The 26669-nt window shown below is 40.5% G+C and overlaps 1 protein-coding gene across 3 annotated transcripts in view; it reads right to left on the bottom strand.

Annotated features, from left to right (window-relative positions):
• AP2B1 (adaptor related protein complex 2 subunit beta 1) overlaps window positions 1–22920 on the bottom strand; it is a 123152-nt gene extending 100232 nt beyond the window's left edge. For 2 of the 3 annotated variants that reach the window (XM_021005957.2, XM_021005959.2), the window contains exons 1-5: window positions 22742–22920; window positions 14941–15000; window positions 8126–8231; window positions 4565–4700; window positions 3518–3763 (exon numbers count right to left, since the gene is read on the bottom strand). In XM_021005957.2, the coding sequence (XP_020861616.1) occupies window positions 3518–3763; window positions 4565–4700; window positions 8126–8231; window positions 14941–14977 (525 nt within the window). In that variant the 5' untranslated portion in view covers window positions 14978–15000; window positions 22742–22920. Of the gene's footprint in view, window positions 1–3517; window positions 3764–4564; window positions 4701–8125; window positions 8232–14940; window positions 15001–18868; window positions 18987–22741 lie in introns of all 3 variants that reach the window. The other variant, XM_021005958.2, reaches the window with a different exon arrangement.
• Between the last annotated feature and the right edge of the window lie 3749 nt (window positions 22921–26669).

Below are 26669 nucleotides of genomic sequence, written 5' to 3'. Positions count from 1 at the left end.
TCTCCGGGGTAAATGTAGTAAAGAAAATGGTCACATGGTAAGTGTGAGGGCTAACAAGTGGACTGTCTGAGTGCTCCTCTAGCATCTTCAGGGTACAGGATTTCAGCCTACACGGATGCCCTCACTTGTGGCAAATTATGGAAGGACACAGACTAGAGTAGCACATAATGGGAAGAGATGGACAGACAGTGATCTGTATCCACACTGAGGGGAACAGAAATCCGAGTAAACTTTGGAAAGTTTTACATCATGGAGATATATTGATTATAGTTGATTAAATTTATCTGTTATCAAAAACAGAAAAATGATAAATGTTGGAGAAGATGTGGGAAAATTGGAACATTAATACACTGTTGGTGGAGTTGTGAATTGATCCAACCATTCTGGAGAGCAATTTGGAACTATGCCCAAAGGCCTACAAAAATGTGCATACCCTTTTGACCCAGCAATAGCAGTTCCAAGGCTGTACCCCAAAGAGATCATAAAAATGGGAAAAGGACCCATATGTACAAAAATATTTATAGCAGCTCTATATGTGGTGACAAAGAATTGGAAATTGAGAGCATGCCCATCAACTGGGGAATGGCTGAACAAGTTGTGGTATAGGATTGTAATGGAATACTATTGTGCTGTAAGAAATGATGAGCAGGCAGACTCAGAAAAACCTGGAAAGACTTGTATGGCCTGATGCTGAGTGAAGTGAGCAGAACCAGGAGAACACTGTACACAGTAACAGCCACACTGTGCAATGACTAACTTTGACAGACTTGGTTCTTCTCAGCAATGCAAGGAGCTAAGACATCTCCAAAAGTCTCATAATGGAAAATATCATCCACATTCAGAGAAAGAACTATGGAGTTTGAATGCAGATCGACACATACTATTTGTTCTTTTTTTTCCTTCTGTTTTGTTTTGTTTTTTCTTTCTTGTGGTTCCTCCTATTGGTTCTAATTTTCCTTTACAACATAACTAACGTGAAAATGTTTAATAGGAATGTATATATACAGCCTATATAAGACTGTACACCATCTTGGTGAGGGAGGTGGGAAGGGAGGGGGAGAAAATTTAAAACTCAAAAGCTTATGGAAGTGAATGTTGAAAACTAAAAATAAATAATTTTTTTAAATCAAAAAAAGCTAAAAAATTTATCTGTCATCAGTTCTGTTAAAAAAATTCACAATGACAGATTTTAGTTTCTCTAGGCAAATTAAATTTGACTTTCTATCACTGTTGCACTACAGTACATTTCAAGAATATAACTCTCCAACTTTATCCTTTACTTGGAAATTGACAAAATTTAGAGGAAAAATATCAGTCTAAAACAAAATAGGATCATAGGTCTAAGAAAAGGCTATTAGATTTGTAAAGCAAGAGATCACTGGTAACTTTGAAGGATAAGGTTGGGAGCCAGGCTGCAAAAAGGTTAGAAGAGAGTGAAGGGATAAGTGGGGGCACTGAATGTAGACAGCTTTTCACGTAGTTTAACTGAGAAGGTGCAGCAGAGATTGAGGACAATAGCTACAGGACAACAGGTAGGAGAGATAGTAAAATCAAGTGTGGGTTTTTTAAGAATGAGGGAGGCTTAGAAAGTAGGAAAGACACCAGTTTTTGGGGAAATTGAAGATGGAAGAGAGAAGAGGGAGGATGGTGGGGACAATATGCTGAAGAAAGAAAGGAGGGGATGTGATCAATGGTACGTTTCTTCAGGGACCGGTGTGAAGGAAGAGAGTGGGGAATGCTGCTGGGGCTGAGAAGAGAGAGGATGCACCAATTGGTCTCAATTTTTCCATTGTAAATATCTTGAGTTAAAGATTTAGCTACTCTGATCAATACAATGATTGAAGACAATTCCAAAAAACCCATGATCAAAAATGCTATTAACCTCTGGAGAGATCTGAAGAACTAAGTGCAGACTGAAGCACACTTTTTTCACTTTCTTTCTGTTTTTTGCTTTTTATGGGCAACATAGCTAATCTGGAAATATATTTAGCATCACCTCACACGTATAACTGATATCATGTTATTTGCCTTCTCAGTGGGTATAAGAGGAGAGAATATGGAACTTAAAATTTTTTCTTAAATTAATGTTAAAAATAAAGAAAAGAAAAAGAAAATACCCTGAGGGAGACAAGAGAATTACCCCCTGCATTTCAAAAGATGGCTAGACTTTGGTAAACAAATCTGCCCATAGTCACACAGGAAACCAGTGACAGTCTCAGAAATGGAGCTCAGTCCCATCTCAGTGGTCTCTCCAATAGACTATGCTGCCTAAACTTCATTATAGAATGAAATCTTAACATCACAATTAAACCCACCTACGTTCCACATGCCCGGGGGGAAAGAAACAGTTAAAGTGAAAGCGTTAATGCTATGTCATAACACAATAACCTGTTAAAAATCAGTTGAGGAAGTAGAAATCAATGAAGAAGAATTTAAAGTGCTCTATGCTCTAATCTTGAAACTTAAAATGTAACAGCTTATCATAGCCTAGACAACCTGAGAATTACATGAACTAAGTGTGAAACCTAAAATCAGATGTTTGAATCATTTATTGAGAATTAAACAGATGGTTATCTAGTTCAGGTCAAATTGCCCAGGGAGTACCTTTCCCTGACAGTCACTGTGCAATGGATGGAGTGCAATGGATTTCAGAGCACTTAGAAGAAAGAGTAGGGAGTTCACCGTATCATTCACACAACTCAAATCTGAAATTGCTTTTGAAAAATTCAACACAGAGATACCGAGAAAGGTTAACCTTTAAATGTTATTGTCATTTATCCCAAGTTGCAAGGTTAAGAATTCATCAAAAGCCTTATCCAAAGAAAGCAGCCATGTTCTTCCCATTCAAATCACCCAATCAAAATGACCTTCACAGTTACTGGAATAGTCAAGGTGGATCCCTCAGGATTTTTTCCCTTTTCCTAACACAGGCAAATGTGGAGGGGATTAAAGTCATAGCAACAGAAATAAAAAACCCCAAGAGGTAAGTAAAATATCTCAGGAGCTCATATAATCCGACTGCTAAACACCTCTTAATCTTAACATCAGCAACTAAAAGGAAGCAGGCCCCAGAGGGCCCCTGGACAAATCTATGGAAATAATTAGAAAATAAAGATTGCTCTGATCCAATTATCTCCATCAGCTAAAACCTTATTAGTGTCATTTACTTGGGTAATTTCTGAAAAACCATTTGACAAATGGCAAAGGGTACAATATGTTGAAGAGAATTATGAAAATTTTTACCTTCCTTCTGAGCAAATACAGAGGAAGGGGACAGAAACAAAGGTCCATCCTAAGCCTATTTGCTATAAGTCTTATTTGTCAGCAGGGATGAATACCACTCCCACCTCTCAGCAGTAATCCAAGTATTCAGAGATCATATGTTTCAAAATTAGGTCTTATATAATACTCTAAAGACAAGAGAGCTGATTTCACTTAGGGCCAACTGAATACAATGAATCTTGAAAAGAAACCCATTTTCAATAATGTATCCTTCATAACAGTAGGGGTATATTACCATGGGATTTGAGTCTGCAATGAGATCCCGAAGAGAATCCAAGAAGCCTTGATCCTCCACCATCTGGGCATTGATGTCATGCAGCTTGGCCACACAGACTGCTGCAGTCTTTCGGACATAAGGATCTTCATCTTTCAAACACTTGCGAAGTGGCTCACACAGATACTCCGTGATCTTGTCTACTCGAATACATCCCATAGTCCTGACTGCCAGGGCCCGGATTAATGGGTTAGGGTCTTCACAGTCCTACAAGAAAAAGCGTAAGTGTATATATTGTGGCCATCACATAATGAGGATGGCTTCCACGAGCCACACAAGAAAACCAGTCTCCCTCGGTCAGAGGCCCCCAATGACAGCTACCCTGAAGAGCATGCTTAAAGTCAGAATCCAAACCCCGCCTCCACTGTTGCACACAGTAGGTTCTCCCTGCCTATTTAATTGCTTAGGAGCTGGTTCTTTTGTTAATTATATGTTACCAATGTGGCAGTAACAATGACTTAGAAATACTATCCTCCCCTTCTCTCTCCACTACCAAGAGAAGTTTCTTTATATATTACTAGTCTGTACACCTAACCCCTACTGCTTCCACATGTACAGGCACATGGGAAAGCAAGTGAAAGAAGGACGGAAGGAATTCTGCATCCTGGTTTTCACCTTCCAGAAGGTCTGTAGAATTACCTCAGTTAATTTGTGGGGAATCAGTTACCTGCTTTTCTAAAATGCAGGCTATATGCATTTGCCTTATTCATTAGCTTCTCTGGCACTAAGGGGGAGGAGTCACACTGACCGTTCAGCAGCCAAGCATGATGAAATGACTCAGCTGCCACGCTCCTTTGCACCCAGCAAGAGACAGGCCTGTGGCTTGAGGTCCCCTGAAATCAGGGCTTCTAAACAATGTCTAAGCCATTCTCCCAGCCATTCCTGGTACTACTCTGTGAGGTTCTGAGTTGTGTAGAATCTTTCAGCACACAGAGCACTTACGTGTCCTCAGTACAGACACCGACCAAACCAGAAGACACGTGGCAAGGAGACTGCTAGGAAAGCTACCTTCACAAAGCTGTTGACAGCCATGATGGCCATATCTGGCTGGCTCTTGGCGTAGTTCATCAGATACAGATACACAAGCTTCTTTAGCTCCAGGTTATCCGTCTGCATACAATTCACCACATCTGGAAAGAGAGAGCTGGGGGCCAGAGACAGGGAAAGAAGAGGGAAAAAGGAGTAAGATAGAGGTTATATGAGAGATGCCAACGTCTATACCTGTTCAATGTATCTTGAAATCACATATACTATGCAACCCAGGAAAGACTTTTGTGATAAATTACAGATGTTAACTGCCAATAATCTCCCACTGCAACTTTTGTCACTGTGTGGAGACGACTCTGGATTCCCTTTAGCTAGGTCAGTGGAGCACAGGTCTGGCAAGTCCAAATCCAACTGTAAAGATCATCAGTCTGGATCTCATAGCAAACTGCCTTGTATAGTTATCCTAAAACCATCCTCACAACACAAAGTGATTAATTTTTCAGTTACGGCAATTCTCAAAGACCAATCTACAAAATCAAAGAGGCTCTGAAATCTGCATCTGTGAAAGGCATACACATATTCACAAAATCACAGATAATGGAAGACTGAAGCCTAAGGTATTAACAGTTTATTGGGCCTATTTTAAAGAAGAATATATATTCTCAATTAATAAAATATGAGCCATGTATCACTATATCATAAGCTCCTAGACAGCAAGGATTACATCTCCATAACTTGCTCTCTGTAGGGCCCAGCATGAGTTTCATGCACAAACTGGTGGTCAGCGAAAAGTCTCTGACAGTGATAGAGTCTACCACCATCCTATAAAAACAACTTTCTATCATCTGTCAGGAGGCCAATCAATACACAGAAAATCTGAAATCAGCTGGTCTATCTACAAAATCAAGATTTTAGCAGGATCAAATCAATCTAAAGACTACAGAACTGTTTAAAATCTTGTATTGAAATGCCGGTGGAAAAATTCTAGACACTGACTCTCAATATCAGGAACTCTGAGGCATCTGACAATCTGCACGTCACCAATCTCAAGCTATCATCCAAATGCTGATCATTTGTGAAAATTCAGTGCTGTGTGCAGGTCAACTTGTCAGGGAGCACAAAGATCAACCAAGAGGCACCAGAGGGAACCAAAAAAGCTGTGAGCAGAAACAGGAGACAAGACAGAGGGAAAGGAAGCCTCTGATCATGGCTAAAGTGGGAACTGTTTTACTGGACTCTGGAGCAACGTCAGGAGGGTTTTGTTTCACTTTTTGTTTTCAATTTGCTTAATGGGGGGCAGCTAGGTGGCGCAGTGGAGAGAGCACTGGCCCTGAAGTTAGGAGGACCTGAGTTCAAATCTGGCCTCAGATCAAACACTTGACACTTACTAGCTGTGTGACCCTGGGCAAGTCACTTAAGCCCAATTGCCTAAAAACAAAACAAACAAACAATTTGCTTAATGGGTGGAAGGGAGAAAGTGGGAGGAACAGATTTATTTTAAAATGGCTTGTTACCTGAAAAAAACTTTAAATTTTTTTTAAAAATCACTATAGGAAAAATGTCCTCTAGAGGATGCTGAGTTTGAGTTGAAAAGGTAAAAGATTTTCTCCTTTGCATAAACAACCCAATAACTAGATCGGGGTGGGGAACCTGCGGCCTTGAGGTCACATATGGTGCAGCCCTTTGACTGAATCCAAACTTCATAGAACAAACCCACTTAACAAAAGGGTCTCAAGGTCCCTAATTCAGGTTCCCCAACTCTCAATTAGATGATCAGCAATTGACAGCTTAAAATTTGAATGTACCAGTGCACTAAAAAAATTCAACCTAAAACACAGTGTTTCACTGCTGTTTCTTCACACCTTGCCCAGGCTCCCACTTTGGTCATCTTAGTATTCTGAAGTCAACTTTGGTCTCATCCACTTGTTCACTTCTAGATACTGCAGGTCACAGTGGATCCATGCCTGCCCTACCTAAGGAACTCCTACATTCCCTCTCAAGTTTACCAAAAAAGGCCCAAGGGGCTAGGGCTCTCCCTCTAAATCTCCTGACATCACGCAGATGCAGAGGGGCACCGGGGGCCATCAGTTATCTTGCCATCTCCAAAACTGGCCTATCTTTTTATCCACTCAAAAAATTCCAATACTGTCCTCCATCTACAAAAATTCACCACAAAACTCTGTCGCCCTGTTGAAAACCAAGAATTTCAATCCTTTAGAAGCTGTGGCATTCCAAAGAATACTGACATTTAAAAATTTGTTTTAAAATTTTGTCTCATAGAAGGCTGGGGTCATTTCCTGAGGCAATTTCCAATCTAGCCCACTGTCTTCCTCATATTAAATTCTGGGCCTAGTTCACTGTCCATGGGACAACTTTATACACTGTGCATTCAACTGCTTATCAATCTACACAACAGACATTCTTCTATCCGACTCTTTCTGTGGGAACAGTGAGAACAAATTCTCCTGGGTGGTGACAGATCTCATTCAGGAGGCTCTGCAAAGTTCCAGGGTTTCAAGGCAACAACGCAATGTCCTTCACAAACAAGAATATCTCAATTACCTCACCAATTGTAAGGGATTTCCTCTTCCTGTTGGACACTGCCACTGTCATGGAGGAGGTCTGTGACAAACACCTTTGGTAAGCACAAGTCTCCCTATTTTAGGCCTTAAAAAATTACTTATCAGAGAGTTGAATAATGTTCTCTCTGTCATTACATCTTTTTGTTTTGTTTTGAGAGGCAGCTGGGGTTAAGTGACTTGCCCAGGGTCACACAGACAGTGAGTGTTAAGTGTCTGAGGCCACATTTGAACTCAGGTCCTCTTGACTCCAGGGCTGGTGCTCTATCCACTGCGCCACCTAGCTGGCCCTCTGTCATTACATGTTGAAAGGAGTCTTGTATGATTCTATCTAATGCGCAGTAGGAATCTTGTTGGAGGAAAGCCTTCGAAGGCTGCATTTTGTTCTACAAAATAAAACACTTTTTTACAATCAACCAAAAATAAGCTCAGTCACTCCTGTATTCTCTACATCTTTCAGTCAAATGTGTGATCAAAAAGACAGGAACTGCTGTGGAGTACGTTTCATGAAGATCTGCCTTCTATGTCATGATCTCACACATGTGGTGAAGGCATTTCAAAGTCCAAAATGATTATGCTAAATCATAGAAACACTGTAATCTGTTCAAACCAGACAGATTTCTTAAAACAGTTCTTTAACTTAGCATATGAATTCTGGGCTCCCAAAGAACCGACAATGGTGACTTGAACTCAGTAGTAATCACGGAAGCTTCTGCCTCCCGAAGCAATTTTAACATTGCATGAACATGTCCTGGTCCCAGATTCACAAGGATGCCGGCTCCCTGGCAGTGTGGTGCTAGCTAGATCAGTGTGACAAGATCAAATTCACCATCTTCTCCTTGGACATTATCTGAAGAGCAGGGTAGAGTTACAAAGGAGTCAGTCCTGAAGGAGTTTAGGAAGGACTCCTTGCCTCACCAAAGGAGGTGCAATTAAAGGGGAAAGCAAACAAGAGAGAAGGAAGAATGGGGTGGGAGGTGGGGGCAGGCACATGATCCCTTACCTGACATCCTTCCCCACTGTCATGGCTGCAATCACTTTCTTGACAGCTTCTTTCCTTTTCTCCTTCTTTTCATTGTTGAGCTCTGCCTTCAGTTCAAAGATCTCTCCTACCAAAAAGAGAAAGAGAGAGAGAATGTGTCAGTAGAGAGTCCCAGAACCAAGTAACTAAGACCTAAGCTACACTTCACAAATAAAACAAAACCAGGAGAGGTATCCAGTGGAGTCATGACATATAGGATAACAGACTCAGCATATGGAAGAGCGGGTAATAAATCCCAAGTCCCAGAAACTCTGCTGAGTCCTGTAAAAAGACTAAACCAGGACTAATAGGAATTCTCTTAATGTATGGGTGAAGATGAACTTGATTTGCAGAACCTTAGTACTCAATTCAATTGACATCAAAGTACCAGATACTTCATGATAATCTTAGTATTAACATGTTGCAGACTACAGGGTCTCTAACAATTGAGCAAGGAAATTCTATATTTTAAGTATCAAAGAGATGACTACACAGACTTAAAATTATTTGGTTTAAATGTGTTTAAAAATTTTTAAAGGTCAATAGCAAAACCTCTTTACGGGAGTAGCTTAGAAAGAACTGGAATTAACTGAACACAGACCAACAAGTTACTCTGGGTTTCTTTCTCAAAAGTAAAATAAGTTTTAAGTTTAAAAAAATGTTGTCATTCTGAACTTGATAAATATGAATATTTCCCTATATAAGGCAAGGAAAAAGAGGCAAAAATTGAAATTGCCACTCTCTATTAGATATAGTTTTTAAAAAATATATAATAAATTCAACACATTACTTTCATAGCTCATTATGAAATCAACATGTTAGCTTCAGAGTTATCCTGCTTCTTTGTGTCTTTCTCTAAACTTCCTTCTGTTTTCTTCTGTATATTTTAACAATGACCCTCTTCTTTCTTTTCTTTTCCTGGAGCATCACCAGCTGTAGCCCCCATCAGCCCCTCAAACTAACTCCCCCCCCCAAAATTTAAAAAAAAAAAACCTCCATTACTACAAATAAGCATTTAAGCAAAAAAAAAAAATCCATTGGCCATGTGTGAAATCATATGGTCCATCCTGTACCTCGAGTCTTCATCTATCTCTCTGCCAGGACATAGGTAACGTGCTACATCTGGACATCCTCTGGAGTCATGGCTGATCACTGTGGTCTTTCAAAGTTATTTTCCTTTACGATGTCGTAAAAATTGTATGAATTACTCATATTATTTTGCTTACTTCATTCTATATTGGTTCCTCCAAATCTTGCCAAAATTCTTTCAATCCATCCTTTTCATCATTTCTTAGGCTACCATACTATTTACATACCATTATTTGTTCCCCAACTGATGGGCACTCTCTTAGTTTCCAGTTCTTTGATATGACAAAAGTGCTGCTATAAATATTCGTGTACACACTGGTCCTTTACCTCTGCCTTGGGTCTCTCTGGAAGGTATATGCTGCTCTAATTTGCTTTCATGACCTTTTATATCTAGGTCTTTTCTCCATTTGGAGCTGACTGTGGAATGTGGCATAAGATGTCAGTCTAAACGTAATTTCTTCCAAATGGTCTTCCAGTTTTCCCAGCAGGTTTTTCTTTTTGGTCACATATTGAGTACTTATCCAAATTGCCTGGGTCCTGGGTTTACAAAAAACTATGCTACTATGTTTAATTAGTTCAGAATGTCATGTTTCTAATTTGTTCTACTGATTAACTTTTTTATTTTTAACCAGTGTCAACTAGTTTTGGTCACTGCTGCTCTGTAGTGTGGTTTAAGATTTCATCCTTCGGGGCCACCTTTCTTCTCGCTATTTAAAATTACTTCCCTTGAAACTAATAACCTTTTGTTCCTCCAGATGAATTTTATTATTTTTTTCCCAGCTCTAAAAAGAATTTCTTTGGTAGTTTGATTGATATGGCACTGAATAAGCTAATTTAGGTAGAACTATAATTTTCATGTTGATTCAGTCCAACCATGAGCAATTAATATCTCTCCAATTATTTAGGTCTGGCTTTATTTTTGAAAATAATTTTACATATTGACATAATTCCTGTGTGTTTCCGGGAAGGCAGACTCACCAATAATTTCCATTCTATCTTTGCTTCACCCAGAAAGACAAGTCCTTTACAAACAACAAAAAAATTTCAAGAGTAAAAAAAATTCAGCAAAACCAATCAACAGATGGAGAGAAGGAACAGAAGTATCTTCTGTCTTTTCTTTGGGAAGAAGTTTGATCATCGAAATTTTGTAACTCTAAGTTTTAATTGTTTTGTTCTTGTTCATTCGAATTACATTGCTATAATCATTGTATATATTGTTTTCACTTCGCAACAATTCATATAAGCTCTTCCATGCTTCTTTGTATTCAATTGTGTTCGTAATTTCTTGCAACACAGCAATATTTCATTGCACGCATCTACCACATTTTGTTTAGGCATTTCCAGTCACTTGGCATCTATCTACCTTGTTTCCAGTTCTTTGTTACCACAAAAAAATGCAGCTACAATTATTTTAATGTCTATGAAGTCATCTTATAAATGAACTCCCTGGGTTATACCCTTAGTAGCGGACTCTATGGGCCAAAGGGTATTATGCATATATTTGTCATTTTATTTGCATAAATTCAAATTGACTTCCAAAATGGTTGTAGAGGTCCAAAGCTCCACCAACAATACATGAGTGTGCTTGTTTTTTCACAATCTCTACAAGATTAATAATTCCCATCTTTTGTCGTCTTTGCCAAATTGCTGAGAATGAAACCTCACGCTTGTTTTGATGTGCATTTCTGTTATCATTAGCAATTTGGAGCGTACTTTCAAATGGTTAACTGTTTGCAATTCTTCTTTTGAAAACTATTTATATCCTTTGACCACTCCTCGGTTAGGGAATGGCTTTTGGTTTTAAATATTTCTCTTAGTAGTCTATATCTTACATAAGAATTTCTCATCATAGATACTTGATAGAAAAAAAGTTTTCCCCAGTCAATCATTTCTCTTTTTATTCTAAATGCATTAACTTTGTTTGTGTAAATGTTTTTCAATTTCATTTAATCAAAATCATCTATTTTGTTTTTAACCCTTATTGCATTAAGACATCAACCCTTTGTACACAGTTGTGAAGTTTATGATCTGCTTTTCTTCTAATTTTGTAATGATATATTTAATATTCTGTTCGTGTATCCATTTTTTTAAAACTGAATTTTATTTTATTTTCAGTTCCAAATTCTCCCTCCCCCACTCACTGAGAAAGCAAGAAATCGCGTATTCATTTTGAACATATTGTGGCATGCGGGGCAAAATTCTGGGTACGCTCAATTTCTGCCAGTCTGCTTTCTAATTTTCCAAGCAATTCTTATCAAATAAGTTTTTTCCACTGTTTTTTGAGGTTTATCAAACATTAGTCTACTAAATTCAACGGTTTCTGTTTGTTCTTCTCCTAATATGTTTCACTGATCTACTTCTCTATTTTTTTAACCAGTATCAAATGTTGTTGATGATGGCTACTTTATAAAGCAGTGTTAGGCCTGCTATTCCACATTCATTCCTAACTTTTTCATTATTTTCCCTGATATTCTATTATTTTGTTCCTTCAGATAATTCTTAATCTATTCTCTAGCACTATAAAATATCCCCCTTTGGTAGTTTGAATAGCATAGTATCAAATTTATAAATTAACTTTGGCAGTATTATCATTTTTATTATACTGGCATAGCCCAGCTATGAACTCTGAACAGCACTCTAGCTATTTAAGATCTTTATTTCTTTAAGGAATATTTTGAAATTGAATCGATACAGGTCTCATGGGCTTTAGTAAATGGACTCCCAAATATTCTGTCATTATTTTGAATGGAATTTTCTTTTCTAATATTTTTCCTGGATTATTATATAGAAATGCTGTTGGGTTTTGTAGATTTATTTTGTAGTCTGCAAGTTTGCTAAAGCTGTTAGTTCTGTCAATTAGTTTCTTTGCTGATTCCCTAAGATTTTCTAAGTAACCCACAGTGTCATCAACAAATAGATAGTTTTGTCTCCTCTTTGCCTATCCTTATGTCTCTAATGTCCTTCTCTTGTCTTACTGCCGATTACTACCATTGCTAAAACTCTATCAAATAATAGGAGGGAGAGGGGAGCATCCCTGCTTCACTCTTATATTTACTAGGAAAATTTCTATTGTTTCCCATTATATTTACATATAATGTTTGCTTTTTATCTTAAATACTTTTGTCATACTAAAAGAAAAAGATCCCTCCATACTTATACTTTGTGTTTTCAGTATAAATTAGTATTGTACTTTGTCAAACACTTTTTCTACATTATTAATATGTGATTTAATATTAACACATTATTAATAATTATGCAGTTTGGAGCTTTTTGTTTTTAACATAATTAATTACAATTATTCTTTTTCCTAATGTTGAATCATCCTCGGTATAAATCCAGTTTATAAATACATTCAAATATTATCCAGTGGGACAAAAATTGGGAAAAGAGGGGTAACAGCACATTATGATTTTCATAGGAATCAAGCACCTCTAGTGGGGTCTGTGCCATCAATACCCACTTAAACAAAGAAGGCAAGAGCATTTCAAATGAAAAATTACTTCTTTTTTTTGTTCAGCAAATGAAATAGCATAGCCAAAAGCAGTCAGCTAAGTTGGATTCCCTCCAAATTCAAAGCTGCCAAAATTCAGCTTTCTCTTTTCCCGTCACTTATTTCCTGAGAGGCCCAAATGAGCAAACAGAAGGATTCCAGACTACTCCAGCAGCAGGAGTAGCAAAATCAAAAGAGGATGTAGCAGAAGCTACTCAAACTGACTAAAATACCATCTGAGAGAAGGGTAACTCAATTCTTCCGCTCTTTCCTTTATTTAAAAAAAATTCAACTTAACATTTCTGATAGTAGAATAAAGGCCTAACCGCTAGGCTGATGTTACAAACGCCTGAATAAAGGAAAGTAACAGAGTCCCCTGAACGATGGGCATTGGATAATAAAGTTCCTTCAAACAGCTTTAATTATATCCCTATGAGACAGAACAGAAGACAGCTCAATCATCAAAGCAAGTAAAATGCTATGGAAAGGAAGGCAGAAACAGGCTGATCCTTGGAATTTAAGGAAACAGATAACATTAAGAAAACCAAAAAAAGCTAGAGGAGTAGAAGATAGCCATGACATTCATAGAGGAGGAAGCCAAGTTATAAGGGTCCCTGGGGGCAGAGAGACACAAGGAATCCAAAACAAAAATGGATTAAAAAAGGATTGTAAGAAATCAACTAGGGAAAGACTTCCACTCTCCTACTTTCCTCTCTCTGCCACTAAAACACATCTGTCCTCAGTGAGTGGAGACTCAATCAGAAAAGCCTGACCATAGGAAATAAAGGAAGCCAAGGTACAGGATAAAGCAATATAAAAAAGAAGTGATTTAGTACATGCTCTCTCTGATGGAAAAATGATTAGGATTAATCTGAATTTCTGCATAAGGAAATGTAGTGACATATCAAGAATTCACATTAAAACATTAAAAAGCCGAAAGATCATTTTCTAGCATTTCAACAAAAAAAAGTGAAAGGGAGACAACTGAGGTGCTTCATATGCAACAACATTAAAGGTTTAACCACAAACAAGAAGGTTAAAAATTCTTTCAAAATTTAAAAGCTACTTCATGATTAAAATAATGGTAGGCCTATGAAGATGGCACTAAACTGTATTCGGGTCTTCTAAGCACGCCCTGATGTCTTTGGGCTCTACTGATTACACCCAACACAGGAAGGAGTGCTATTCAGGATAATTTCCCATGTCTATCACAAGGGAAACCTATCCACAAAGTGCAGGTAAAGGTCTGTATACATAGCATTGAAGAGACAGGAACAACCCAGTTTTATTCATGTTGTGGATCTCTACTGATATCATAGGACCACAGATTTAGTGCTGGAAGGGACCAGACAGATCATCTGGGCCAACTCTTCTATTTTATAGATAAAGAAACTAAGGCCCATGGAGGTTAAATGACTCCCCCAAAGACATAGAGGAACTGGCAGAGCCAAAATTCCAAACGAGGCCCCCTGACTTCAAAGGCAGTGTTTTTCCCCATGGCACCACGATTCCTAGGATGGAAGTTTATCTTAGACAGTAAAACCAATGACTAAAAAGGATAAGCTGCCTAACCCAAAGGAGCTCAGAAAAGGGAAGCTAGCCATAGCTCTCAAGTGGGTGGTTCCAAGTCATATTTTTAGAAGAAAGGGTTTCTGAAGGAGAGCTCTCAGCCAGTGCTTCTAGTTCTACACTCGGATGGAAAAATCCGTATCCAGCTCAGAGCAGCATCAATTGGCCAGAATGGGGCACCTGACTTAATTCTCAGTGCACGATCTGAGAACCAGAGTCTATTCTGCCAGGCAGTCTTTGGGAACAAAGAATCTTTGACTGGGAAGGAACCTTACTGACCGTCTCTCATCCAACCTGAACCTAAAATGATCAGGCAGAATGATCACTCTGACATGCAATGTAATCATTTCTTCAGCTTTTGTAGCCAAATGGACAGGAGGTTTTCCCCTCTTCCTCCCAAGCCAAGAGGAGACAAAGATACTTGAGTGATTCTACCTTTTTTACCATTCTGAAACACTGGGATTGCCTTCCACAGGCTTACCATCACATTCAAACACCAAGAGGTTTCTCTAGAACAGTCCTGTAGCTAAAGATATGTAAAATAAACCTCACCTCATTCACTGGTGGATCTAGTCGAGCCACGACCTTGGCTGGAGGGAATGACACTTTATTATTTCCTTGAAAATCTCACACATTTACCAGGCCTTACCTTTTTTATTGGTTGTGAAATACTTGGAGTCAGTCATTTTTCCAGCTCTTTAAGGTATCCCTGCAATGAGAGAAGATTCCTTTAACCAACATAAAGCTGCTCCTGCCAGAACACCCAGCATTGCAAGTGGGGAAAAACAACAACAACGACACTGATGTCCTAAAGTCAAAGACAGTGGGAGATAAACTGCTGAGCCTGCCTTAACTCTACGATATCATCCAAGAAGGCTTGAAAAGCTAAAGCTATACCTTTTTGAAAAAAATGGTAATTTTACTTGGAAAAATACTCTCTTCCTATTATTTTCTTTCTAGGAAAAGCTGTTTTCCCTGTATGCTTTTAGATCAACCAATCAACAAGCATTCATTCAGAACCTACTATGTGCCTGGTGATGGGGTTGCAGATACCCAATTCCCTATTTGCAAGGGGCTTACACTCTAGTGGGAGAGGCAAAAAGAACATGTGAGTTTAAGTAAAACAAACAAAGAGAATAAATACAAAGTGGTTAAACATAAATTAGTTGGGAAGGAAGACACAAGCAATTACAGATCAGGAAATGATTCACCGAGAAAGCGGTATGTGGGGTAAGCCTTTAAGGGAAAGAGGGCTTCCATGAAATGGGGTGAGGAGGGAGCTCATTTCAGTTACAGAGGATGACTACTGCATAAGCATGGAGAGGACATGTGGGTGTTGCTGCATGTAAGAAGCAGAGAAGCAGCTAGTTTGGCTAGAATGCAGAGTACCACAGGAGTCATATACAAGTGGGCAGGAATAATAGGTTGGTGCCACACTGTTAAAGATCTTTTAAAACTAAGCAGGGGAGTTTATATTTTATCCAGCAGGCAATAAAAATGCTTTCAAAACCTGAAGTTACCTCTTGATGTGACAGTTTATTAAGGCTATAGTGCGCCCCAGGGTTCTATCACGTAAGGAAATAACATGGTCAGATCTGTGCTTAGAAAAAGCCACTTTAGCAGCACTGTGGAAGATAACTGGAGTGGGGCAAGGGGCCAGTGAAGGTACCACTACAAAAATCTAGACAAGAGGCAAGGAGAGCCTGAGCTAAGATGGCAGCTTTGGGAGATGGGAGAAGGAGCTGGATACAAGAAACGTTATAGAGGTATAAACCACACAAAACCACAAACACAATATAACCACATAAACAAACATCATTTGGCAACTGACTGTGAGGTGAAGAAGTGTGAGGACAAAAGGATAATGTTGAAGTTATGGACCTGGGAGATTGGAAGAATGGTGGTGCCTTCAACTGAAAGAGGGAAGTCTGAAGAGGAGGGGGTGTGGCAGGAAAGATGAGTTGCTTTTGTATATGTTCAGTTTGAGATGCCTCCAGGACATCAGGAGATTAGACCTTCTTCCATCAATCTGGGATGGGAGCTGATAAAATCACCAAGAGAGAGCATATAGACATAGGAGAAGCGGGCCCAGGACAGTCTCGGGGAACTTTTGTGGTCTGGATGACGAGCCAACAAAAGAAACAAAGAAGGAACAGACAGGTAGAAGGAAAACCAGGAGAGCACAAAGAAAATATTAAGAAGAGGGCTCAATGGTGTCAAACCTAGAGATTAGGTAGAAAAAAGATCAAGACTGAAAAAGGACAATTGGATTTGGAAATTAAGACACCCCTGGTCCCTTTAGTAACAGCAGTTGCAATTAAGTGATGAGGTCTGGAAGTCAGACTGCAAAGGACTGAGGAAATTAGAGAAATCAGCGGCAGTGAGTATAGGCAGATTTTTTTTCTAGGACTTTGGCTAAGAAACAGATAGCTTGAAAGGATGGTAGGGTCTAGTAAGAGTTGCTTTTTTTTTTAAGGATTGGTGAGAGTTGGGCATTTCTGAAGGGAGAAGGGACTGATGTAGGAGAGATAAAGACAGAGGGAGGGCTTAGGGAATGTGCCTAAAAGCCAAAGTCCAGGGCCATGGTTCTTCACAGGGCCTCACAGACTGAAGTCCTAGGCCAAGGGTGAAGAACCTGTGCCTTCTAGGTCCTTGGGTGTAGCCTTTTGACTGAGTCCAAGTTTTACAGAACAAATCCTTTTATTAAGGGGATTTGTTCTGTCAAGTTTGGGTTCAGTCAAAGGGCTGCACTTGAGGACCTAGAAGGCCACAGGTTCCTCACCCTTGTCCTAGGCTGAGTGGAGACTTCAGGCTGGCTGCTAATTCTCCCCCAACTCTGGCCATTCCCCTTTCATGGTCCCCCCTGGTCAATGTTGAAAATTCAATGGCTCTAAGAGAAAGACATAGGAGGATCTTCCCTTTCTAACAGATAAAGAGTCAATGTGAATGAATAAAACATTTATTAAACACTTACTAAGCACAGAGCACACAAACAGAAAAACATGACAGTTCCGCTCTCTGTTCACATTTTAATTAAGGTAGACAACACAAATAGGCTTCTGTAACAGAGCTGTAGTTAAGGTCCAGCAGTGCTCCACCTTACTGCTGCTCTGGAGACACAATCATTGGGAAGCAGAGAATTGGGTGGGAGGTGGAGGACTGAGGAAGAAATCCCCCACCCCCACCCCCATCCCCATCCCTATCCCTGTTCAGCTTGACCCTCTCCCCTCCCCCTCATCCAGCCTGGGGCTATGATCAAATAAAAACTATTAACCAGATTAAAGAATGCTCCAAATCACTCCAATGAGACATGATAATCAAAATAACTGAGACCACCTCATATTAGCAAATTTGACAAAAGACTGGAATGTTGCACATTGTGAGTGGGGCTGTGAATTGGTCCAACCATTCTGGAAAGCAATTTGGAATTATGTTAAAAAAAAAATTAAAATGTCCACACTCTTTGAGCATGAGATCTCACTGCTAGGCATATACTCCAAAGTAGTGAAAGACGGAAATAAAGGTCCCGCATATGCCAAAATATTAAGAGCAATTCTTTTTGTGGTAAAATAATAATAATAATAATAATAATGATAATAATGGGGAAACAAAGTAGATGCCTATAATTTGGAAAATAATTAAACAAACTGTGGTATGTGAATAAAGGAATAAGAAATTAGGAAGGACTCAGAACATCATGGGAAGACTTATACCAGCCAATGCTAGTGAAGTCAGCAGAACCAGGAAAATAAATACACAGAAAAAGAGATGTAGTTTAAATAGAACTGTCCTGAGAGAAGCCCCACTTCTGACTCAGCTAACTCAACCCAGGCAAGTCATTTAACCTCTCAACACCCCGGGCAACAGTTACTCAAGTTTCAGATAAGGCAAAGAGCAGATTCCCACAAAAAGGACACCACCATCCTACCCTACATTGGGCTACAGGCCCACTCAAAACAAAAACCAACATACACCATGACTACTATGTTGTAAGTGGAACAAAAAACTAATTTGAAAGGTGTTTAATTATAATGACCAAGCTTGATTGGCCCCAAAGAAGAGAAGAGAAAATGGATCTCTTTTCCCTCCTCTGCAAGGGTGAGACCATCAACACCATAAATGCTAAAACCCGGCTGATGGGTTGTTAGTTTGGCTGAACTGCTTTTTTCCCTTTTTGGTTTTTGTTAAGAGGAATGACTCTTAGGGGAGGGATATATATATATATATATATATATATATATATATATATATATATGGAAATTAAGATAATGTAAACACAAGATTTCAGTAATTTTTTAAGGGGGGGATGTCTTCCTTTAGTCTTTGTCTCCTGGGACTCTAAATGGGGGGGGTGAAGAGGGCAGTATTTGCAGCAGTGGCCCTTCCCACTCCTATCAGGACCAGGGTCCCCAGGCACACTGTACCTTACCAAGATGCTTCACAGCTCCTGTCATCCTGGGCCCTCTGCTTTACCACTTAAGTATAAAAGCCAATAATTATTTGGGCATAAAGCCTACCATACACAAGCCATTACATCTGTCTAGAAAACAAAACTCCATGACCCTTGAGTTCCATACCATGCTCCCCTTCTGCTCCACCTTCTCGGTTCCAGCACGGGATGAACAGGTCACCACTGACTTCAGTAAGAGCTTCTCTGTTCAGTAGCAACCATCTGCATGTTTCATAACCTAACAGCTGGGAATATGACTTAGAGTCAGTAAGATCTGAGGGTTCGAATTCTGCCTCTGACATATACTGGCTTTGTAAAACTGGACAAATCAAATCACTTGATTTGCTGCTGAATTCTCCCTTTTTTTTGTTTTTAAAGGCAATTGGGGTAAGTGACTTGCCCAGGGTCACACAGCTAGTTAAGTGTCAAGTGTTTGTTCTGAGGCCGGATCTAAACTCAGGTTCTCCAGACTCCAGGGCCAGCGCTCTATCCACTGCCACCTAACTGCCCCACCTGAATTCTCAAGGAGTGCTCTGAGGGAATCTGAGAGATCAAAACTATTTTCACAATAACTTCTTGTAGTTAGATCATTTCAGTTGTATCCAACTCTTTGTGATCCCATTTGGGGTTTTCTTGGCAAAGATATTGGGAGTGTTTTGCCATTTCCTTCTCCAGCTCATTTGACAGAAGAGGAAACTGAGGCAAATGGGGTTAAGTGACTTGCCCAGTCAGCTAGGAAGTGTCTAAGGTCACATTTGAACTCAGGTCATCCCAACTCCAAGCCCAGTGCTTCATAATTCTAAGGGATTATTTGCCTATTAAAATACTCCTCCCTTTTCCAACTACATATCTTTTGGAAGCTAGATTTTTTTTCCACAGACTTCAACCAAAACGACTTATTAAGGCCGATTTAATGCAAGAGATATGAGAATCCAGTATTAAGTCAGATATTAAAGAGATTTCCAAGAATATATAAAAAATACTGCTCTTCTCACTAATTTTTGTTTTAAAAATATATTCTTCATAGAAATGTTAACATGTAATGATTATTGCCATTTTAATAAATTAATAAATATTTTAAATGGTTATCAGTTTTAATTTCTAATGTGGTAAATATTTGATAGATATAACCTACATAAACAAAAGCTCTTTGGGGTCCTTAATAATTTTTAAGAGTGTAAAGGGGTCCTGAGACCAAAAAGTTCTACGAAATGCTAGCTAATCCAATCAGAAATTCTATTAAGCCCTTCCTTTCACAAAAACCAGGGCTTTTCATCCTTGAAGGATTCATGCTCAAAGAAATTAGTCAAAGAGTTAGCCAAAATGTTATGTCAAGGCATTCTAGCAACCTCTCATTCCAAGGATGAAGATTATTATGGCATAGCAGAGTCTGCCCCTAATCAAAGACTGAATGAAATTCATAAAGAGAAAATGGCACCTTACCAACAACAGCTAGCTCATAATGAATCACTGAATCACGACACAGCTAAATACGAACTGTGCCTCTGCAAATCTCTCATGCCACTCTCTTCTTCTTTTCTGACTTCTGCCATTCTAATTCACAGCACAGTCCTCTGTATATAGGTTTTAGTCTCCACTAGACCAAAATCTTGACAGCAAAGTGGGTCTCCCCACCCCCATCTTTGTATCCCCTGATACCTTACACACAACAGGAACTTATATTGCCTAGGTGTCTTGAACAAACAAAGCTATCAATTGCCACTTTCATTTAAATGTACATAGTAAGCTATAAAGCAAACAAATCCAACAGCCTCAAAATAAGAAACAATAAACCTGAAGAAAAACAAAAATTTTATCTACTTCATTCCTTGTGGTTAAAATCACACGCATACTGTTGCAAACTAAATTCCAAATAGTTATAAAAAGAAATGGGAGAGGGGAAGGGAAGAAGTGTGGGGGAGGGGGAAGGAGAGAACTAGACCCTGTTCCAGGGGTTCTTAACTTTTGTTGTTTTGGATCCCTTCAGCACAAGTCTAGTAAGGCCTATGCTTAAAATACAAACAATCACAAAGGAAAGCAAATATATCGATATACAAGGGATGCGTGTGTGTGCATTTATCTCCAAGTTCCCGGCCTCCACGCTAAAAACTCCTAATGTAGTCTCATTTTATTCCCAGTAAATTGCTTCATTCACAGCCCAAATGCCAACTTTTTCTTAAATTCCACCTCATATGCATACAGCTTCACTGAGAACTAACACAATTACTTTTCTGCCAAGGAAGTGTCTGAATTGTGATATTTTCAACAGCTCTCACCTAACCACCACACTTAGCCTTTGAAAAGGCTACAGGTTTTTTCCTTAGCATTCTTTATCTTCTTAGTGAGATGCTTTCTATTATTACTTTGTAAGTGTGCCCAGAGGCTAAGCATAGAGGCATCCAAAGAAGATAATTAATAATTTACATTTTTCCTCATTAAGATCTCCAGTTCCCCAGCCATTCAGCCAGTCCTGAGCTAATTTCACTTTCTTTCCATCTTTTCAACAACTATAATGATGACGATGATGCTTGATATTTGGAGAGTACTTCTCTTAAAAGGTTAAAAGTGTTTAATAAGGAACCTGGGAACTACAAGCAACCAGGTGAACCCAATAAAATATACCTACTCTCACACACACACTTTCACTTTCTCTCTCTCCCTCCCTCTCTCCACCCCACCTTAAATGTAAACCCAAGGGATATAACTGAGCCCCAAAGTATCTGAAAATTTTTTAAAAAGCTCAAATTTTCTACCATCTAAAATAAGTTAGCAGTATCTTGTATGCAGTAGGCACTTAATGTTTGTAGAACTGAAGGGGATCTGATGTTCTTTAAAGTCACTTCCAGGCCTAAATCCTATGATCTGAATTTTCCATAATATGAAGTACAGTGTGCATTTTTCTGGGTTCAGTTTAATTCAACACAATTCAAAGAGCATTTAATAAATGCTTGCTCTTTAACTCCCTCCCCCCAGGAATTTAAATTGGTTCCTCTCACAGTCCTTCTCAAAGCTCCTAGAGCCTTATGGACATAAAACAGGCTGGAACAGCAAACACATCAGTGTTCCTATCAGCCAATAGCCCACTCCCTTCCCCATTCACTCCAAGACCTGCCTTGGCACCCCTACTTCTCACCCATAAGTTATGTGACCATGAGTGTTGTTTAAAAAAATTCTCAAGGCCTCAGTTTCCCATCTGTAAAATAAGAGGGAAATACGACCTAATTCACGGGGTCCTTGTGATTAAAGGGATAGAAGAGGCAGAGGGAGACACACAGAAAAGAGGAGAGAGAAAAAAGAGAGTGAAAGAGATACAGAAGGACAGAAAAGGGATAATAGAGAGAAAAAAGAGAGAAGAGAAATGAGGGAGAGAAAGAAGGAAGGGAAGGAGGAAATGAGAGGACGGAGAGAAGAGGGAGAACAGAGAGAACAAGGAGAGAGGGAAAGAGAAAGAAGGGGGAGGGAGAGAGACGAGAGAACACGGACAGAGAGAAGGAGGGAGGAAAAGGGAGAAGAGAGAGAATCACGAGAAGGAAAAAGAGAGGAGAGAGAGGAGGGAAGGCGAGAGAGCCGGGAGAACAGGAACAGAGGAGGAGAGAGGGCGGATTTCTGCAGCGCTCCGCCCGCGCCGGCTCAGCCCGGCTCAGGCCTGGCCCAGCCCGGTCTGCACGCAGGGGCCCCGGGCGCGCCCCACGCCCTCCAGCCTGCTCTTCGCCGCCCCCTCCTCTTCCTGGGAGCTCGGGGGGCTGCAGCTGCCCGGGCAGCCCGAATCAGGGGTCGGAGATCGGCTAGCGCTAATTGAATGAGTCGGGCAGAGGGCATCCTCCGGGCTGCAATGCCCCGAACACCAGCCCCCCCTCCCCAGCTGGGGCTCACCTGGCCACGCCCCTCAGCGCCCCCCACCCCCGCCTCCTCCGCCCCGGACCCCGCGGCCACGGCCACGCCCGGCCCCGACAGCCCCACTGCTCCCCGGCACCCCACGGACTGGGCGGCCTGAACTCACCGGCAGCGGCGAGGAGGGACGAGGCGAGGCGAGAAGAGGCAAGGCTAGGCGAGGAGGGACAAGGCGGCGGGCGGCGAGTGGGGCGAGGGCTGCTGCCCGGCACGAATCCTTTCGGGGCGGCCTCAGCCACTGCGCAAAACCCCCTTTGCCAGATCTAAAGATGGCCGACAGGAAGCGCCCACGTCAAGGGCGCGTGCGTCGCGGCGCGCGGGGGGGGGGGCGGGGGCGGGGCTCCGAGCATCCCCTGGGGAGAGCCCGGGAGAGGACGGCAGCGGCGCGTCCGGTCGTCATGGAGATAGCGCTTCCCACCTCCCCACCCCCACCCCTTCCCGCCCCACCGGAGCCGATTGGTGCTCTCCCCAGTGAGGGGCGGAGGTGCTGCTTTAAGAGTCTGTCAGTGAACAAGCATCCAGTTACTGATCGCCTGCTGCGTGCCAGGCGCTGGGCTACGTGCCAGGGAGACAAGGCGAGGCAGAAAGGGTCCATTTCTACAGATGGCTACCTCGGGAGTTCTTTTTCTCGGGATATTGTCGTTGATTACACGCCTGGGCTAAGCTCTCTAAAGCAGAGTTTCTCAACCTGGGGGTCCGAAGACTTTTAAAAACATATATCTTTATAACTATTTAGTATAATTGGTTTCCTCTTAATTCCACACATTATTTGCATTTAAAAGCATTATTCTGAAAAAGGGATTCTGTAGGCTACCCCTGACGGCTATGACACAGAAAAGGTTAATAATCCTTCTAAAGGGAGCTCCCCAAAAAGGTCTGCACTTCCGCCAAAAGTAAACGTGGAACCCAGGATCTGGATATGAATCCACACCGAGCCGATTACCAAGGGTGGGAACTTCACTTCTCCCAGGCTGTTTCCTCGCCTATATAACCGACCATAAGAACCAGAGCTATAAGGGACTCATTTCACATTTTACAGTTGGGGAAACTGAGGCTCAGGGAAGCTAAAGGATTTGCCCAAGGTCATACCGATAAACTTAATTAACAAACATTTATTTAGCAGCTACAAAGTGTTAAGTGCTGGACGACAACGCCCTAAGGTAGCCTACTTCCTATGGGGAATAAAAACATAGGATAAAAACATGAAGGGAAAAAACCAGATGACCTCTCACGTTCTTCCCAGTTTACATACTATAAAAGAATATTCAGTTCACAAACATCCCTGGTTCTAGATTGGTGGATAGCACCCAAAGAGAATCATATGATTTTAGACTGGGAGTTTGAAGAGAGCTATGAAGCCACTTTGTCCAACCTTCTCACTTTATAGATGGGGAAACTGAGGCCCAGAGAACTTGGGACAGGGACTTGTCCAAAGCCACAAAGATAGGGATTAGTCAGCATTTGAATCTGAGTCCTTTAACTACAGATGCAATGCTCTTTCTACCATACTACACTGTTTCTATGTTGTTAACCCAAATCAAATTTACTTTGCAGACTCCCGAGTCCAGCACTCAGGCATTCTAACAAATATAAGAATCTATCCCCAGGGAAGAGGAACAGTCTTCCACTCTTGGTTCTGTGAATGGTTAATCAATGGCCAGTATAAAAATAACATACCACGTTAAGGATTGAAAAGCTCATTAGTTGCAAGTATTATCCCTATTTCAGAAACAGGAAAATCTAATTCAATAAATATTTCTTAAGTACTTCTGATCTATAAGGCAGTGTGAGCTCTGTGCTAGTGACACAAAGACAAAAAAAAAAAAGGAAAAAAATAGTCCCTGTTCTCATAGAGCTTACTTCTACCAAGAGAAATGGCCTATGCATATACATGGTTACTCATTTAATAATTGGGAAAGCTCATAGGATTGAGAACTGGAAGGGTCTTAAGAATGATATGGTCCACCCCTCTCCTTATACAGTTTAAGAAACTGAGGCCCAGGGGCAGCTATGTGGCACAATGGATAGAGCACCAGCCCTGAAATCAGGAGGACCTGAGTTCCAATCTGGCCTCAGACACATGATATTCCCTAGCTGTGTGACCCTGGGCAAGTCACTTAACCCCAACTGCCTCACCTAAAAAAGGAAAAAAAAAAAGAAATTGAGGCCCACAGAAGAAAAGTGACACCCAAGGTCACCTGAATAGTAAGTAAAAGAGAAGCTGGATGGATTTGAATACAATTCTCCTACCTCCAAATTCAGTGTTCTTTCCAGCAAAGCTCTTGTGATCAAAGTGTTTGGACACCATAAAGCCCTATATAAATGTGAGTTATGGAGACGATAAATTAATTCATTCTTATTCCCCAGCATTCCAGCAACTCAGTGCTTCTCCGCTGTTCCTGGATGCTACTCCTCTCATTTTATTTACCTATTCTTCCTTCATTGACGTTTCAACCACTTCTTTTGGGAACATTAATTTTTCACACAATTCAGTATTTAGATATGACAGCTTTCATAAATATATGTTTGTGTGTGTGGAGAGAGTAACTTGTTATTTACAAAATTGATTGGAATGTTTATCTCTACTGTGCTGATGAGGAAACTGCTTCAGAAAGGTTAAGTTACTTGCTCATTCTCACAGAGGGAGTAAGTATTGGGGTCCAACAAGACTAGAAATCCAGGTCTTCTGACCACAAATCCAGAATTTTTTCAATTTTGCCAGGCTACTTTACACTACTTTATATTAGTATTTATTTCACCTGTTAGGCTTGTCTTCCTCACTTCATTCATCCATTCATTTAACAACCATTTATGATGCATTTGACAAAGTAAGATGCCAAGTGACAAATTAAGGTATGGTCTACCTTATGATTACTAAAAAGTATCTGTTCAATAGCTATTTGAGAGTGAATGACATTTCAAAGGACTACCCCTTTAATTGGCGAAGTCTGAAATTGAAAGATTAGATATAAGATACGCTGAATCACTCTAAGGTCTAAGTATCACTCCTCTGCACCAGTCTACCCTATATTCTAGAAGCCACCTTGAGCTCTGAAGACTTGGGCTCCAGATATTCCTCTGAAATATTGACTACATGACACTCCAGGCAAGCTCTTAAGACTGTAAGTTGCAGTTAAGTGCATTGCTGCATTGGCAAAGAGAGTTTCCTCACCAAGAGGGGCAGCTAGATGACTTGAAGTCAGCAAGACTGAGCTGGAATCTTTCCTCTTAATAGCTGTGGGATCTTGGACATGACATTGAACCTCTTTTGGTGGCAGTTTCCCCATCTGTAAAATGGGGATAAGAGTACCTACCTCCCAAAGATGCTGTAAGGATAAAATGAGTTAACATATGAAAAGTCCTTTGCAAACCTTAAAATGTTATATTGGCTAATTTTATTATATCCATGAAATCACAAGACCTGTCCAAAAAAATAAAATTCGGATATGTATAATAACACCATAAGGTACTTAACAATCTTACAGATTTGCATTCAAGAAGGTAGCTAGGTGGTGCAATGGATAGAGCCCTTGATCTGTAGTCTGGAAGACCTGAATTCAAATCCCCTGTGACACACTTATCAGCTTCCCTAGGCCAAGCCACTTAACCTCTCTGCTACAGTTCCCCATCTATGAAATGGGGATAATAATAGCACCTACCTCCCAGGGTTGTTGTGGGAATAAAGCAGGATATTTGTAATGCCCTTTGCAAACCTTAAAGCATTATATAAATGCTGGCCATTATTATCTCTGATCCACACAGTACAAAGAAGTAGGTTGCTTTCCCCCATGTTATGGATAAGCATACTGAGACTCGTGGTCTTCAGGGTCAAACAGGCACCAATTCCTGGCTCACAGGAGGTGATTAACAAATGCTCGTGGATTTGATTTCCTGCCTCCAATCTAGTCCAATCCCTGCCCTCCGCTTTCACTTGGCAAAGAAGGAAACATGCCCAACCAAAAGGCCGTGCCAACCCCAGCCCCGCTAGGTTCCCTATGAGTCACCCCAGGTAAGTGAATTAGAGCTCCTGCCTTACG

Source organism: Phascolarctos cinereus, unplaced genomic scaffold (assembly GCF_003287225.1).
Source record: "Phascolarctos cinereus isolate Bilbo 61053 unplaced genomic scaffold, phaCin_HiC Scaffold_5;HRSCAF=322, whole genome shotgun sequence".
NCBI lineage: Eukaryota > Metazoa > Chordata > Mammalia > Diprotodontia > Phascolarctidae > Phascolarctos > Phascolarctos cinereus.
This window is presented reverse-complemented; position numbering and strand designations above follow the sequence as displayed.